Source organism: Grus americana, chromosome 18 (genome assembly GCF_028858705.1).
Source record: "Grus americana isolate bGruAme1 chromosome 18, bGruAme1.mat, whole genome shotgun sequence".
NCBI classification, from domain to species: domain Eukaryota; kingdom Metazoa; phylum Chordata; class Aves; order Gruiformes; family Gruidae; genus Grus; species Grus americana.
Window position 1 is genome coordinate 7,271,865 of NC_072869.1, and position 18,158 is coordinate 7,290,022.

An 18,158-nucleotide genomic window follows, 5' to 3' on the forward strand; every position below is an offset into this window, starting at 1 on the left:
ACGGGTAGCCGAAAGCAAAAAGAAAAGGCACAGCGTCAGGCTACCAACCCTCCCAGGCTGCCGGGGCTGGTGGCGCAGGGATGCTCTGCGCACGGTGTGAGTCTCTGGAGCTGGTAACTCAGTGAATTCATTCTCCACAGCTCTCCCTGCAACACCAAAGGCAGCTCAGACCCACCGCCTCGCTCCAAGGCTCTCACCAGAGGCTCTGCTCAATGCGGTGCTGCAGGTTTGTGTCGTCCTCCTCTCCCTCTGCCCTGGAGGAAGAGCAGAGCCAGCTCTGCAGCAGGAATGCGCGCGCCGAGCCAGCGGTTGACAGTTTTATCCTCCTGCTTACAGATTCCAGAGGAGAAGCAAAGCTTTGTGCCAGCATACGAGGAAGGCGGCGTGGCAGAAACGTGCCTGTGCTAAACCTGACGGCCGTTCTGCCATTGGAGCGGGTCCCGTGTACGTTGGGGCATCTGAACGCGGCTGTTGCAGTGCCAACCTAATCCAAGTCTGTCTGACCCACCACGGCCGTGAGAGAGGAGCAGTTTTTGGTAAAACATGCCTCGATTGCCGTGTCTCTGCTTGGTTTGAGCATCACCCTGAAACACAGTTTGGTTTAGGTAGGGAATGGATCCCTGGGAGGCACGGTGGAAACCAAAAGCAGACAGAAACGGCTTAAAAGATTTGCAACAGAAAGCTGCAGCTTGCAGACTTTTCTTTTTCCCCTTTGAGCTTTCATGTCCACAAGAGGGAAGGAGAGCTTTGAAATCAGAAATAAGAGGTCATAGCTGAGCCCTCCGAAGGGGAGAGGAGCAAAAATTGCTGCTAGCTGTAGCATGGCAGCAGCAAACGGCAGGGCAGGCGGGGAGAGGTCTGGGGGGTCAGCCCAGTGGGCGCAGGTTGTAATGCTCCGTGGTCGGATGGCTGTGTTTGCATGTGTTTAAGACAGTAGGTATTCAGAAAACTGTTTGGTGTTTGTCCCTAAAGAGATATCTCTAAGCTTGGTTCAAATATTTAAACCCTTTGTTGAAAAGGACCTGGTCTTAACTGCTTCCCTTGGGTTTATCCCTTTAAATAACTGCAGGGAAATGCTCTGGGATTTGGGGTGTGTTTGCAGCTTTTAAATAACAACAGAGGGTCTCTTTTTTTTACCAGGCATACAATCAGGTGGCGGTCAAGGTGCTCCCTGCCGCCCTACACCTGCTGTGGCTGGAGGTGGGAGATTTTGGTTGGTGCTTGGCCTGGGGGGGGTTAAGCCCCCTCCCCTGAGGCGCTGCCCGGAGCAGCATGCTGAGAGGCTCCTGGCCAGGTACAGCATGGCCCCACAGGGACCCGTCCTGCAGTGCCCAACAGGTCCCTGCTCCCAGAAACAGGCACCTTGGGGGGGGTCTGAGGACCACGGTGGGTTCGTCCACGATTGCCCCTCCTCAGCAGCTTGGTGTGAGCCAGCTCGGATCGGGCACCGGCTGCAGGGCGCAGGGACCGCCGGCTGCCCCGGCCATGGCCTCGGCCCTTTCCTGGGCTGCTCTGGTTAACAAAGGTGCCACCGTTTGCTCCGGCCTCCTCAGGGAGGTGAAAACCTCAGAGCCAGTCCTGCAGAGCCGCTTCTCGTTAGGGTCTCAAAACCTGCCCCCCCAAATCACAGTTATTTTACTAGGAAAAACGCAGTTTCACTGAGTTTCGGCTGTCGGGATGGTGCTGAGCAGGGCAGAGCTGGTGCTTTAGCCAGGGCTTGAGCGGGGATTGGGGGGGGGGGGGTGTCAGCCCGGGGGGGCTGATCCTGGGGCTGGGGGTGACCCTGGGGCAGAGGAGGGGGCTGGGGGCCCGATCCTGGGGCTGATTTGGGGGCTGGGAGGTCAGCCCTGGGTTGGATGCGGGGGGGACAAGGGCAGAAGGGCCCGATCCTGCCGGGAGGGATGTATCAAATCTTGTGTGAGCCCACAATCCCTGTTGGGGCCCCCCATCCCCGGCCCCCCGCTCCCGGGGACCACCTTCCCCCCCTCCCGCCCCGGGTCCTCCCCTATCCCGTCTGCCCCCGCGGCGGCCGCGCTGGCCGCGCTCGCCATGGCCTCGGCGCGCGCCTCTCCTCCCCCGGCCCATGATGCAGCGCGGCGGCGGCGGCCCGGACACAAGATGGCGGCGGAGCGGCAAGGCGCCGGTGGCGGCCGTGGCGGGGCGGGAGGCGGCGGCGGCGGAGGAGGAGGAGGAGGAGGCGGCGGCGGCGGCGGAGCGGAGGAGAATAAGGAGAACGAGAGACCGGCGGGGCCGCAGGCCGGCAGCCTCGGCGACAGCCTGGGCCTGGAGAGCATCCTGCGCCGCGGCGGTGGCGGGGGGACGTGGCAGGCCTGGCCCCGTGGGCGGCGGGGGGACGTGGCGGCCGCTGTGGGGAGCGCGGGGGCTCCCATGGCCCGGGCGGGCGGGTCCGTCCGGGCCGCACTGACCCGTGCCTCAGGTGGGAGCAGGGCTGTGAGCCCTGGCGTCGTGGCCCCGGAGGTGCCGGGCGATGCCGGCGTGAGAGAGTGGGGATGCGGCGGCCTGGGCTGACCCGGAGGCAGCCGCACCGTTCCTGGCCGTGAGGGTTTGACTTGGATGAGATCGGGGAGTCAGCTTTGCATCTCTGAATCGTGGATTGATTCTTTACCTTTGCAGCGTCTCCTTCCGAACCGCGTGACAGCCGTCGTCAGCCTTCAAAGCAGAACTCTGCGCTAGGCTGCGTGCTGCAGATAAGAGCAGGCTGTCAGTAATCTTATGGTGGTAATATTAATGCTCAAAGTGGGCAATAGTGGATAAAATAAATCTAACAGGTACGCTGAGATGGCAAACTGGCTCCTCCAGATTTGGCACTTCCAAAATCTGATGTGGCATGAAAAGCTCGTGGCATTTTTGTATGTGAAACTTCCATGTGAAACTAGTCCAGCTGCACAGCTGTGATAGAGCTGAGTTTTATCTTCTAAGGCAAAAACCGAAATGATATAAGGTTGCAGTTTTCTATTTAGCATATGGCAGGTGTTGTAAAGTTAGTAACTGTAGAGTAAGGTGGAGATGTAGTAATTGCCCTAATAATGTTGGGAATACCCAAGTCAATGAAAAAGTAAATAATATAGGGGATATGAATTCAGTGAGTAGCTGCACAGGCTAAAAGCCTGAAAAAAATGTTAAGTAGACAGCAAGGATGAGGACTGCTACGCTGAGGCTGCAGTTTGACTTGTTTGTTCCACAAATGCGAACTAATTCAGCGTAATAACTATTGACGCAGGTTTTTAATACTTAAACTAAAAAGATTTTCTTTTAGGTGTAATTCCAAGAAATCACTTGATATATATCTGCTATTTTAAACTTTAAAAGTCTGGTAGTTTCTTTTTTTTCTAGCTATAGTAATAGTGTTTCTTTTGGTGGGGGTCTTTGTATAGTCTGGTTTTGTGGGCTTTTTTTTTTTCTTTTAAGGCTTCTTGGCAAAGCTTAAAAGGGAAATTTTGGGATATAAATACATATAGCACAGAGATTCCTTGTTTATGATGGATATTTTATTTCACAAAATAATCTACCTTGTAAAATGAATGAATAACATCAGCAAATTTACTAGAATACAGCATGATTTTATTTGGTAGCGTAACTAAGTGAATAAAGTATGTGCAGGATGCACAGAAATCAGCAAAGGTGTTAAAGAATGCAGAGACTGGATGGAAATTGTGGGGTAATGCTATCGCAAGTCATAGGCCAGTGCATTCTGTCATGGAGTACTTGTTACACTAATACACAGAAATGTGTTGGGAAAATTGAGGAGAAAATAAGCCCCTTGAAGACTTTTCCAGTGCTCTTTTTATGAGGCTCTCTGTATTCAGAAACCAGTTTGTTTGTGGAAGTCTGTGTCAGGAAGACGGCAGTGATTCTGCTCAGTGTACTTTTGTCCTTTCCCTGAGAGATGGGATGTTTAAGGGCAGGAAAGCTGCTCTCTATTTCAGTTTTGCCAACAAAACTGTGTCACAAGCGCGATTGGGGGGTGGTGTAGCATAGCTAGGACAGTCAGTTATATTGGCCTAGATGCGTCTGTTGGCATAGCTTGTTATCCTGAAACGAGCTCTAGTAAGAGCAAGACTTTTCTGTGTTTGTCTGTAAGACGAGGTGCTTGTGGTACATCTTGGTCCTGGCCTTGATGATAGTCATAAAGCTCTGAAGTAGTGGAGCCAGGAGGTCTTTTAGGACCATCGGTTGTCTCAGCTGTGCGTTTCAGGAGGTTTTTGGTTGTCCCTCTGCTCAAAGTGCGTTTGCTTAATGGAACCTATAGAGTTCCCTTCCGTTATTTTGGGGTAGAACAAAGAACCGGTAACAGACTGTAATGTCAATCTGCCTTAACGCAAATCACAGTCCTTCAGATTGTGAAGGAGTCTCAGCAGCAGCACGGTTTGCGACATGGAGACTTCCAGAGGTACAGGTTAGTAATCAGTGTGGATGTCTTGAAGTTACTGGTGTGGGTTGGCTTACTTCATTTAAAACGTAAACCCACTGTAGCAGGCAACAAAAATGATTTGGCAAGTAAATACCCCTTGACAGGTTGCTTCATGTGAAGCAGCATACCCCTTTTTTTTTTCCTTTTCATTAGATGTAACGTGCTGTGACTGTTCCATTTAGCAGGATACAGTCTGGCGCTTGGTTCCCTCTTGCCCTGTGAGAGTTGTTTGTTGACACCTCACTGATAATCACTATGCTCTTTCAGAACTCAGTTTTCAACAGATGTACATAAAGCAATTAGTAAGGAGAACATAATTCTGATTTTTCAAAATCAGAAATTATTACATGTCTCCTTACCTTTCTTGTATTCTATTAACCACTGTTTTATGGGTGGTTTGTAAACTACCTCTTACCGTATGTCATGTATGGAGTTCTTAGTTGTTAAAAGGTTGACTGTCACAGCCTTTAATCTTTTTTTTCCTGGTTGGAGAGAGCAGTAAACAGGAACAAGGTTGTTCTTTGGCCAAACTGACCATGATCATCTTTTCTTTAGGGGTTATTGCTCCCGTAGGCTAAGGCGGCTCCGAAAAACTCTCAACTTCAAGATGGGAAACAGGCACAAGTTCACTGGGAAGAAAGTAACTGAAGAGATTCTCTCAGACAACAGGTACCGTCACTGGATGGAATCGACCATTCACTATATTAGTGAACAGTTTCTTTCATTTGAGTAATTTATTTTCATGTGGGTGTGGTGGAAAACTGTTCTGTACAATATACTTGGAAATGTTTCTTTTCAGAGATGTGTGTTGTTGATATTAATAAAAGAAGAAAGTTCAGGCTGCAGTGCATGGCGAAGAGGCAATGCTCAGCTCCTGCTTCATCGTGTGAACAAGTGGGAGAAGAGGGAACGGCAACAGCCAATTCCTTCTCTTCCCTAATAGTTGTTAAAATGGGTTCTTTTCATAATTGGTAAATTACTTTGATATCAAAGAGGAAATGCTTATTCAGATCTGTTGCAAGGTGGCCATGTGAATGCTGATAACGTAAATGGTGTAGCCAGCAAGGTTGTGGCTGGAGACATAACCCCTTCCCTTTGAACGGAAATATTGGATGCAAGTTTCGCTTAGATTTTCAAAATTTGGCAGAATGCTTGTCTGATAGAGTATGTAGAGAATAGCCAGGATCTTGGGCTCATTTCCTGGCTTTTAGAAACGCTTGAAATGTCTGCTGTCTAATCTTTTCTTGTGGGGAAAGAAAACCTGATGCTGTCTTCACCTGTATTGTTAAGAATCAGATGCATTACAGCATTAGTTGTTGGGAAAACAGACATGCTTACCCATATTGAACCAGTTTGAAGAGTGACCTAAAATCATAAATCCCCTGTCTTTGCAGTGTCTGTGGTGCTACAGAATGATACCAAATTCTCTTCCTCTGTTGGGTGACTACACTTCTGTAGTGAGAAATACAGCAGAAAACAGTTAGGGGTAATATGACTTTGTGTGCTTAGAATACTAGGAAATAAAAGCATCTAGCTCTTAGTAACCAAGCTGAACTTTTGTTACCAAACTTTGCAGATCACGTGGCAAAGAACTAGTGGTGATGTGGTAATACATGTTTGAATGTCAGTATTTTTTTCATTAATCTTCGTCTGCCCCACAGGTATTTGCTGTTGATTCTGATGGATGCGGAGAGAGCCTGGAGTTACGCCATGCAGCTGAAACAGGAAGCAAACACAGAACCTCGCAAACGATTTCACTTGCTTTCTCGCCTGCGCAAAGCCGTGAAACATGCTGAGGAGCTGGAGCGACTCTGTGAAAGTAACCGAGTGGATGCCAAAACAAAACTGGAAGCTCAGGTAACCACTGATACTTTGATCTTGATTTACAGCACAAGCCGAACAAGAAACCTTTGGATTTTGGGTGAAGAGATTAATCTCATCTAGCAATAGATAATCAAAATTCACTGATTCTCAAACTGGATAATGTCTCCCTTTGAATAGCTTGGCCTCACTGTTAACGCAGCTGCTGGAATTGCAGAAATAACCAGTGGCACCAGCCAAGACGAGAACCTGATGTTTAGGGGTGTTTTAAGTGTATCAAGTGATTGTCCTTGCTTTAAAGAGCAGTACATTTAATAAAAGTAAAAAGAATTGACAGAGACTAAAACCATGCCACACAGCCTAAGAAACTATGCTTATCTGTTGAGTTATGTATTTTTTTAATGTCCTGAAATAGCCACCTAGAACTCAAGCCTTGTGGGCCCTATTCCTGGGACACAGGAAGCAATTGTATTGTAACGCCAGCCTCTTTGAACAAGGGGCTGCAGTGGTACTCAGTTAATTTAAACTGCCGTTTCGTAGCTTATTGCTGGGGGGGGGGAGTTTGTGACATCAGTGGGCCATATTGATTGCATGAGAAACGTCTTGCTTTCATCTCCTTAGAAATGTAGCAATGTCAGTTAAAAAAGAGTAGGTAGCTAGTAACCTGTAATCCAGATCAGTTTTCTTCTGTGGGAAGACCAGATGAAAAGGGCAAGGCTTAATCACTTACCGTAGGCGTCGCAGCAGCTTTGCTTCTGAAGGTTGTACAAAGTAGGCTGTTGGTTTTGGGGAAATGAACTTGCCCTTGCGCTCTCTGCAGGCATACATGGCTTACCTCACAGGAATGCTTCGTTTTGAACACCAGGAGTGGAAGGCAGCAATGGAGGCTTTCAACAAATGCAAGTGAGTTTCCCCACTTTACCAACTTCATTTAGTAACTAGTATTGGATCAGTCTAGTAAGTTTATGTACTGTATGTACAGTAACTCTGAGTTGTTTAGTTAATTGTGCACTTAACTGGGAGGGACTGCTGAAGAAATAGCATCCTCTGAGTAGAGACACAAGCTGTTCCCTTAAGATAGCATCTCACAAAATGACACATACTGCAGTGTTAATATGTATTCTTTGCTGTAGGACCATATATGAAAAGCTGGCCAATGCTTTCACAGAAGAACAAGCTGTGCTGTATAACCAGCGTGTGGAAGAGATCTCGCCCAACATTCGCTACTGTGCCTATAACATTGGTAAGGAAGAGGGAGTACCTAATCTCCAACAAAGAGCAAGACTTAAGGAAATTCCTTAAGGGAAGAAATATTGACTTGATAGTTAAATATTGGTCTAAGTGACACTGGAGTCAGCCTGTAATATTTTGGGGCAGATTCTGCAAGCATTCTGGGTCAGTTTAGCAGTGGAGAAATATACTTATTTTGTAACAGTCATGTGGTTTTGTGTAAAAAGACAAAATACCAGTTTGCAGCAGTTTGCTTATGAAGTCAGAATGAAATTGCAGATCTATCCCCTTCATCCCGCAATTGTCAGTACAAAATACATTGATTAGCTTTTCTATATTAGTTTGTGAACTTGGAAATGTAATCTTTATTTGTTAATTCTCTCAGGTGACCAGTCTGCTATGAATGAGTTGATGCAGATGAGACTGCGGTCTGGTGGCACTGAAGGTCTTCTTGCAGAAAAACTGGAGGTAACTTACTGAATGCCTCAAGATTCATTATCACTCTGAGCATACATATTGCTGCAGCAGACCATTCAAGAGCCAAAACGTATCAAAAGAGAGCAAGCAAGCCTGGGCTCTGTGGGAAACCACACTTTCCTAAAAAGCCCTCTGATTTCAAAATCATCAAGTCTAATGTGAGTTTGAAAGGTTCAGTACCTTTCGGATACCTTATAGTTCAAGCTCATAAGTTCAGTCTGTTCTCTGCAGGCGCTGATTACCCAAACTCGAGCAAAGCAGGCAGCCACGATGAGCGAGGTGGAGTGGAGAGGAAGAACAGTTCCCGTGAAGATAGACAAAGTGAGGATCTTCTTGCTGGGGCTGGCCGACAACGAAGCAGCGATTGCTCAGGTAACCTGGAAGCCATCTCCAGTGCTGGTGTTCTAACTGTCCTTTTTCCTTCAACCTGTGAGATAATACACAATGCCTGGACTAAAAGCTTTTAAATAATCTTCTTCTCAAACTTGGGATCAGAAGGCTAAAAGTAAAAGCAGGAACGTTGCCTGTAACCCAAAGCTGAAGTGTCAGTTGGGGATAGCTCCCACAGTCTACTAAGTGGTAGTTTAGGAGGTCTGTTCTACTAAACCAGTGAGTATTGCTGCTCTTTTGAACGCTCTGTTCTACCCAGAAGTGCTGCCTTTTAGTGGCAGGGTGATAACCGTTACTATTTGTAAGTCATTTAGAAGTGAAGGTTACAATTTTAAGAGTAATGAGTTTTGAATTACTGTTCTTATTTCTTTTGTGTCTTGCTCAAATACTCCAACTTCAGAGCAATCAAAAGAAAAAGATCTGTATTGATCATCTTTTTTTCAGCAACGAAAAGCAATTTTGCCAGGTGAATCAGGTGCTGTGAGATTTATAGCATTCTCTTCTTGACTTAAAATAAATCCTCAAAAGAAGGAAGAGGATTGCTAAATGTCAGGATGTAAATTCATCTCCAATGTAACAGACAGTTCAGAAACACGACGCATGTCTTTAGTATTGCACACAAGATTTTCACATGGAGCTTTTTCATTGGAAGCGATAAATTTTGCTTCCCGGTGGCTGCATACAGCACCGTTGCTGTTTGAAAAGGCAATAAAAGGATATTTGGTAGCAATTGTTGCCACTAACGATGGACCTTTTGCAGCATCAAAAAAAACTTAGCACCAGAAGAAAAGTCAGGATAAGTACCAGTTTAAATTGATAAAATGAAGACCCAACAAAGGTATAAGGCAAGCGGGCAAGAGCAGGAGATAGTGTTAAGAAGATAGTGTGAATAGGGTAAACAGGATATGGCTGGGTAGGAAACGTTAGCATTAACCAGTCTTGTCATAATGTTATGAATTGTATGTTGCTGAATTTCTTTTTTTGTGGGTACTACATTAGTATGGCCAGCAGGTGGAAGTGCAGCTCAGAGTTCAATGGTGCCTCATTTAATTTCCATCCTGCCAGGCTAGCAGTTGGACCTTTTCAATTTAGTCGCCCTCTTTGTTCCATAAAGCTGTGGCAGAACAGTGATCTGAATTTATTTTCATCTTGCTTTGTGTTCCTTGGAAGCTCTGACTAAACAGAGGAAGGAGTTCTGTGGTGCTGGATCACAACTAGTAATGGGGAGAGCTGAGCAGCAGCAGTATTTACATTCCCAGAGGGCTGAAACTTGGCCTTTTGAAAGCAGTTCTGCAGTTGCGGTGTCAGCTGTGATGGGCAGTTCAGCTTCTGCTAAACGCATTGTGGTTCCTGGGATCTGTGGCACCTTTCTGCTAGCTTTCACTAAGCTGAAACCCTAACGTAAAAGTTCAGGGTTTTTTAGAAGCAAACACAGATATGTAAAAATGGGGATGCTCAGCGCAATTTTATCATTGCCTTCAGTGTCTTATTGGTAATGGGAGAAACAGAACAAATAAGCCAAACTGAAATACAAATCCAAGTTTAAAATTACTTATGCCAGCCCTTCTGTAGACTTGAATGCATGACTTCAAGGGCTGTTGACTCCAACCAGGTAGAAGTGAGAAGGCTGAAGCAAAGAGCAATGGAAGGGTGCTCCTGTCTGCTATTGCCTCAAGGATTCTGTGGTCACTTCTGGTAACTAGGGCTGTAGAAAAAATGGGTGGTAGTAACTTTCTGAGATGATACACCATGTTTTAGAACAAAGGAAAAAATATAAGTGAGCACTCCTAGACTTTCAGTGGATTCAGTTTCCTGGATGCCTTTAAGATGAACCTGTGCTGTTCTATCAGGGCACTTGAATCACCAGCCGTAGCACTTGTATCTCAGCTTTATGATCTGGTATCTCCCAAATCAGAACATATGTGTATTTACACATAGAATCTGTTTAACCTTAGGAGTTTTTGCTTAGAAAGGAAAGCTTTTGTTTCACTGCATGGCCCAGCCCTTTCCCTGTTTGTACTTGACTGATGATCGAGCTATGTCTGTTTTCATTTTTGTGCATACAGTGAAATTGCTGTGCTCCTCTGGGTGAGGTTGAGAATGCTGTCAGACTCGTCTCTGGTTATTCTCAGTAGTTAGTCCCACCTTAAAAATTCTTGCAGCAAATCTCAAAAAAAAAAAAAAACCCAACCAAAAAACCCCCACCACCCAACCAAAACCAAACCTCCAAAACCACCTTCATCTCAGGTCAAGATACCTGAGGCTTTGTAAGGGAGTAAAAATAACATTCCTTAATGAGTTTGCAAACCTGAAGAGGCGAGGCAGAGACTGAACAGCTCTACTGAAGATAAACAAGCGAGCATGTTTTTAGACAGCTTTTTATTCATTTGGACAACTGCAAATTTGTTGCAGTAAAGTTCATCTTATGCTGTTACATGACATGGAAGTGGTGTAACACACTGCTGATACGCTTTAATCCCTCCTTCCGTTGCTAAGGTTGAGGTTTGTTCCTGGGCCATTTTTTTTCTCACTGAATCTGTAAGAGTCTTGCAATCCCCATCTGGTTACCTTCTCAGTCACCTGCGTGGAAGTTGAGTTTGGGTTTTGGTGCATTGTTTAACTGGGTACATGACATGCCAGTCCATTAGGCGGAGATCAGGCTTCAACTTGTTTTGTAAAAGTTGTTTTTGTATTTTGGTTTTGGGGCAGAAGGCCAAAAGCTGCTTTATTTTTTTTTTTTTGACAAAACTTGTGGTGACAGCAGAAGAGCCCTCAGTCATTCCTGCTACTAAAATACAGGGTTACTTTAAAAAATGCTTCAAACAAGCAAATTACTGCCACTGTGAGCATTACTAGAGTGGGAGTGTAGAAAAGATAATCATCTACATGTTCTTACCACATGAGAAAAGTTAAATCAGCATAACAGGAGCCGTCTACTTTGGTAGTTTGTCAGTTCAGTAATGCTCAGCTCTTCTGTTGCTGGCCTTTCCCACAGTGCAACCCAACCTCAGCTGTTCTCAGAGCAATGTGGGTGCCATCCTGGGAGGGAAGGGAGTTGGTGGGAAGGTAGCTGTTGCAGGGATGAAGTGACCAGAGCTGTGTGGACTAGGCCTTCAGTGCTGCTAAATTCTCAGCACTGACTGTGTTCCTCGCAATTTCTGGCAGTTCTAGAATGTATTGCAGACAGGAGCAAATTGGAGGTCTAGCTACCCATGGATCTTAAAGCCGTAATTGGGGAGAAACTTTGTTTAATCTCCTCAGTTAATTCTTGCATCATGGGATGCAAAATACAAAATTTTCTAATGGATATCTGTCTTAACTTTCCTTGGCTCTTAGGCAGAAAACGAGGAGACAAAGGAACGCTTGTTTGAATCTTTACTCAGTGAGTGTAGAGATGCCATTCAGGCTGTTCGTGAAGATCTGAAACCAGACCAGGTAAGCAGCAGCCATCAGTGTTTCTACTTTCGGCAACATAGCGTTTCTTTGGGACTGATTTGTTATTGTTAAACTTGCTTAACTGTAAAAGCGGCTGGGATTTCTTTAATAAAAAGCTGCAAAAGAGTCTATCACCTTTGATTTGATTCTCTTCAGAACTGGAGAGGGTGAATGTCGAAGCCCTCATTCTTTTGCCTGGAAGTCTGTTATAACTTCTCTAGTTTACCCAAACCTTGAGTTGTTTCTGACATTTTCTTCCCTCAGCTGCCAGTATTAAGTAAATCATGCAGTGTTTTATCCCCAATTTCTGCAGAAGCAGCGGGAACACTCTCTGGAAAATGATTCTGGGAAGGTGTCCAACATCCAGTACTTACACAGGTAATAGGCAAACATTAGTGCCTGTACTAGTGTGAAGAAGTGATGCTCTTATGTGGACATATTATTTTTGTTTGTTTTTGTTTTATGGGGTTTTTGTTCTGGGCCTCTCAGATCTCAAGGGATGACTGTACGGATAAGGATCTGATTCATTTAGCTTTGAAAACATTTTACTTAAGACTCTCATGTTGACCTTTCATTTTAGACTGGGGAGAGGAGGTTTTTTTGGAACAAACAGTAATGTCTGAGTAGTTCTGACAGGCAGCTAATGGTATTTTGTCTTTTATGTTTTTAGTTATTTGACTTACATCAAGCTGTCAACAGCCATCAAGCGCAATGAGAGCATGGCAAAGTCTCTGCAGAAGGCGCTGCTGCAGCAGCAGCGATCAGAGGAGGATGGGAAGCGCACACCACGGCCTCAGGACCTGATCCGTCTTTACGATATCATTTTGCAGGTAATGCTGGGAAAACGAATCTAATTCTTTATACTAACCGGAGAACTTTTGTCCAAAAAGTTATTGTAGAAAATAGAGCACTGCAAGTGAACTGCCCATGAAGTCTGAAGAGCAACTGAGTACCTACAGTTACCTTGTTGAAGATGTTCAACATCTACATGAAACACAAAAACCCCTCCTAGTTGTCAACAGAAAATGCTGCTAGAAAGGATGCCCTTGGTTATACACTCTAATGCAGTTTTTAAATAGTTTTTCTGGCTATTTTATGCAGCACCCTGATAGCTGCATTAACATCTGCTGGCCAGAGAAAGTAGCAGCTAAAAATACTTAAAAATGTACTTGTTTTTCATAAGCAGTTTCTCAATTTCTCACATAAATTTTCAATTAACTGTGGGAGCCTGTGGCTGAAGCAGTTGTGAATAGGAAAGGGAAATGATTTATGAAAGAATTACTTCATGTGAAATCTGAAGAGTCTTTGTCCTCAGTCCTGTTTGTTTCAGGAAATCTGTCCTGAGGGCAAACTTGCACGAGTTTCAATGAGTGGCCTTCACAAGGTTAGCACACTAATAATTAGAAAACTGGAAACTTATTTCCATGGGAGTGTACTGTTGACTTGTTGAAAGGGGCAGCTTTCTCTTACCCCAGCAGATTCCAGAGGAAAACAATGCCTGAATTTGTTCCTGTGACTCTCTTTTGCATAGAACCTCGTGGAACTGACCCAGCTTCCTGGCCTAGAAGAGGACAAGAACTTCCAAAAAGAGATTGGATTGAAGACACTTGTGTACAAAGCTTACAGGTGACTGAGAAACAGCCAGGTTTTCTTTAGCAGGCATTACATCTTCCAAGGTTATTTTTCCAACGGTCTACGTGCTGTGCAGGGCTTTGATGCAGTTTCTTCTACCCTTTTGTGAAAGGAAGACTGGATGCTAAGGGGAAACCAGCCAGCGCTTCTTAATAATATCTTATCAGTCATTTGAGTTGGCAAAAGGTATGGATGACAAATGTGTCAATGAGCCACTCTTTACTGTTGCAGGTGTTTCTTCATTGCACAGTCCTATGTCCTGGTCAAGAAATGGAGTGAAGCTCTTGTTTTATATGAAAGAGTGCTGAAATACGCTCGTGAAGTTCAGTCAGGAGCTGGAGCTTATATGAACAGCTTGAAGGTAGGAACCCAATCCTGTGTGTAGAAGGGAGTTGAAATTTATAAAAGAGCTCTGTCCCGGTATTTATTGTCAGTTAGATGCCAGACCATTGCAATTCAAGACTGAGCTTAAAGTAGGGAGAAGAGCAATACAAGCGTGACTGCTTGACACATTATAATAGACACATTCTAGTGATGTGAAAATGCTTCAGCTGGCCTTGCTTGCCAGCCAGTTGTAACTTGCTGTAACAACTCTGTAACAATTTACCACACTTTTTCTCACATCTGCACTTCCTGCCACACTACTTCTGTAGTGCCTGACAGACTGTATGGTAGCTTTTCCTCTTCTGGGAAGGCTTAGCAGCACTAGGCCTTAATTTCTTAGTTCTTTGTCAGGTTTTACCTTTGCCCTAACTCTTACACTGTGACACATTTCAGGCTCTCAAATAATTTTCTTTAATGACCTAGGAGCTGCCTGATGTTCAGGATCTAATCACTCAAGTCAATGCAGAGAAATATTCCTTGCAAGCAGCAGCTATATTAGGTGAGTTGAACAATGACACTAGAGCTCTAATGTCTCTTGAATAATGCCTCTGCAGCTATTTCATTCCTTTTACTTCATTTCTGAAGTTCCAAATGGTTTTCCACTTCACTCTGATCTATGTAGGCTCTGGAAAACATTTTTTTTTTTTCCCCCCCCTTTGACTCTAGTTTCTTCTAGCTCTGTGTAGTGCAGCTAGGCAACCAATGACTAGACATTTGGCATCTTGCTCCCCGCCCAGAGATGCAAAAACGCTTCATGAGGATGTGCACCTATTTTCTAACCTGCACAGAACGCTATGTGTAGCGTTTAATTTTTTTGCTGCAAACAAGTTGGTCTTGCTCATCCCAGTTTTGCCTAGCTGGGAGAACTACTGAAAAAGAGGAGAGCAGTGATGTTCTGCTCCTTGTTGGTGTCAACCAGGTTAGGGGAACTTGAGGGAATGGATGAACCGTGTGATTTGTTGGGCTGCTGCTTTTTGCTGTGCCTGCTGCTGGAAACCCAAGATAAGATTGCCTTGTCTTTTATTGCCTTAATGTTGCTTTAACAGACCCCACTGGGGTCTTATCATCTGCTGCTTTGTGCTTAACTCAAAATCTGTGCTGCTTTCAGGAGCTTCTCACGGCAGTGCGAAGGAGAAGCTCTCCATCACTGGAGAGCTGTGTTGGCTGTAGATGAGTATGTGTGATCCTCTTAGCCTAGAAAGCAAGTTGATTCTACTGAAAATACTGTCTTGTGTAACCCAGAAAGCAAAGTTCATAGCAAAGCTTTAGAGGACAGCTGACTCCTGAGACAGTCTTACTTTATTCCAAGGTGTAGCCTGTGATTCTTACCACTTTATCTTCAATTTTGCAGATGCAAATGATACTCATGAGACCGAGTCTCCATCTCAGGTCAAGGATGGCAAGGTAAGAGCTGAGAGCTCAGGCAAATTCCGATAGTGTCCTTAATGAACATTTCTTTCGTCCTGTTGCCTGGGTGTCTCTTGCAACTGGAGAAATGTCATGCTGATTGGAGTTAGGTCATGACTAGTATATTTAAGAGATTTTATTAGGCTTGTTTTCCTTCTGCAAGTCCTGAAGGTTGCTGACAGAGCGGGCTTCCTTGAGTGAGAGCTAGGCAGCTGCTTGCAGCTTCTAGTGCTGCATCTTTTTTATTTAGCTTTCTCCTTGCACATGGGCAGGTTTTCCAGAGATCCTGCAGCAATGCTTTGACAGGGATTCGAATCATTTTCAAAGGCCCAAGATGTCACACAAGGAAACTTCAGCTTCCGTTGTCTCAGTTGCTGCTTAATCCTCTTTGATCCTTTTCAGCTTTGATTTGACATGTGTTTAATTTGCATTTCTGTATTGGTCTCTTTCAGCCACTCTCCGAACGGTTTGAGACTTTCTGTCTGGATCCTTCTCTTGTCAGCAAGCAAGTCAGCCTTGTGCACTTCCCACCGGGCTTCCAGCCCATTCCATGCAAACCCTTGTTCTTTGACCTGGCCCTTAATCATGTTGCTTTCCCACCTCTGGAGGACAAGGTGGAGCAGAAGGCCAAGAGTGGCCTCACAGGATATATAAAGGGCATCTTTGGATTCAAAAGTTAACCAGGACCCCCTGAGGAACAGAGGTTTTATTCTGTATTGAAGGAAAAGCTCCAAGAGGTTCTAGGACACAAATATCTGCACCTGAATCTGACAGAGGGAAGTTTTACCATCTTCTTCCCTGTGTTCTGTGTATATGTCTGTGCACTTACATTCTTTCCCAGTGTATTAAAGAAAAACAATCTATTCAGAAACATACGTACACTATAAATAGCTGAAAATAATCTGGAGCACAGAGAAATTCCATTCTGCTTGGAGAAGTTGGAGCTTGCTTTGTGACCAGTGGCCTGTTCAGGGCCAGTACACATCTACTTACCATGGACCAGGGCATTAGGTATAATTTGATTCCTCCCTCCACCCCATTATTTGACACTATAATTTGGTATTTTGGTCTAGAAATCTGGGTGCGATGGCAAACAGAGGCAAAAAATCCAGCAACATTAGGCTGCCTACACAAAGGCTGTGAAACAGTAGCCAAGGGGGCTAACTTCTCCTTCCCTTTCGATTCCCAGAAGTTTCTGTATTTTTTAAAAAATGTAATATTCAGAAATGACAAAATAGAGTGGCTTTCGTTATCGATGAGGATGGCAAATACCTTACCAAATGTTAATGGTTACCCGGTTGTGGTGGAGTATAACCTGAATTTGTACTCTGGGCCAATAGGATTCTTCTTTATTGATACATGTTTTGTTAAATACCTGAATACAGTATAGAACCTATTCCTACAAGGCTTTTCCTGGGAAACTAGCTTCATGGGTGGCTTTAGAAATAGCTACTTGCTCTTCACGGGAAGTTGGGGGTCTCAATGTTCATTTTGTCTCTGATCTAAACCCTGCCTGAAAACAAAATGATCTTTTTCTGGAGTTCATCTGTTACTTTTTCCTCATCCTCGGTCAGTAGATATACTTGAAATGAGGAATAAGCAACAGGAGACCACTGGATTCTTGAGTGATAGGTGTTCTCTGTTATGCCAGACAGCTTTTTTTATAAAGCGCCCAGGTGCTATGGTGATAGGCACTTTCAAAATGCGGGTAACTTCATAATTGCGATGGTTTAAACAGGGAAAAACCCCCACAGCACACGGGCAGAACTGTTCCTAAATAAAGTATTCGGAAGTTTCCACCAGCAATGTTTGGGTTTTCACTCGGTCTGTAGCTGGAAGCTGAAATGGCGGTTTGTTCTAGCTGCCTTAACTGGTCTGCACTGGTTGTCTTGCTTTTTGCGTTGTTTCTCCATTTTTAGGCATTGGAGTTCACAGAGGTGGAAACAGAAGAACTGTTTTAAATGATCGGATTGTTGTCATGGGAATTTTCCATGCAATGTGCATGTCAGATGAATGGGGGGAATTAACACTTCCCATTATTTTAATATGAATGTTTGCTTCTTTGTTCCAAGTTGATCTGATTTTGTGAGTTCTCAAAGTACAAAGCAGCCTTCAGAAGGACTCTGTGCTCAGAAGGAGGTAAGAGAAGGAGAAGGAACTTCTTGTTTGGGTTTAATTTTTGCAACATGGAAGCAAAATGGGAATTTCTGGTATTCTAACTAGTTCCATTTGCCTCTGGATGCCAGGGGGATTTTACAAGAGAAAGGGAGAGCGTAGAGCTGAAAGAAACGTGGAAGACTATTTATTCGTTAGATGACAATTTCTAGAAAACATGGTATTGAATCTGATTTCTCTTCCCTGTAAAGCCTGTTTCCTTTTAGACAAGGAAAGGTCATGCAATAACCAGTGCGGACATCAGCTGGTTGATCTGCTCGTGGTACCTCTTTCTGTGTACGTTAATCTGAGTTTCTCTCTCTTTTTCAGCTTTTATATCAAATCACTTTGAGAACTGTTCTGTTTGGTTTGCAAACAAAACTCCTTTCTGCTTTCCTACCACAAATCTATGTGGTGCCTGAACTGATTCCAGCAAAACTTGTACTGCGGCCGCTTTCTAGTCGGTTACTGTTACAGAAAGCAAAGAGCAATTGGCCTCTTTATGTTAAACATCTTTTGACAGATAACTGATTAGTTGAACGCAGATAAGAAATCTGAAAACAATAAAGTTTTATTCCTGACCTCTGAGGCGTGTAGTTTATGTTGAGCATTGAGAACACCAAGCATTCTTTGCATTCAGAGGATCAAGGTCATGCTGTCACCTGGGGCTACTTAACCCCCAGAGAATGGCCACTTAGTTCTGGAGGAGGATCTGCCTGGAGGCTCAGATAAAAACATGCACCACTCTGAAGTAACTTGGCTTATTTGGTTTGATGTAACGTTAATGGAAAGCGAG

The 18,158-nt window shown here is 44.6% G+C and overlaps 1 protein-coding gene across 1 annotated transcript; it reads left to right on the top strand.

The window, feature by feature from the left end:
- The first annotated feature begins 2,118 nt into the window (after positions 1 to 2,118).
- On the top strand, positions 2,119 to 17,944 carry SRP68 (signal recognition particle 68). Its single transcript, XM_054846737.1, has 16 exons — positions 2,119 to 2,290; positions 4,351 to 4,417; positions 4,988 to 5,101; positions 6,094 to 6,289; positions 7,074 to 7,156; positions 7,387 to 7,496; positions 7,869 to 7,951; positions 8,192 to 8,332; positions 11,687 to 11,785; positions 12,099 to 12,163; positions 12,456 to 12,615; positions 13,317 to 13,411; positions 13,649 to 13,778; positions 14,225 to 14,300; positions 15,153 to 15,205; positions 15,661 to 17,944. The coding sequence occupies exons 1-16, from the start codon at positions 2,119 to 2,121 to the stop codon at positions 15,886 to 15,888; spliced, it is 1,872 nt and encodes a 623-aa protein (XP_054702712.1). The 3' UTR covers positions 15,889 to 17,944.
- Positions 17,945 to 18,158: the final 214 nt, after the last annotated feature.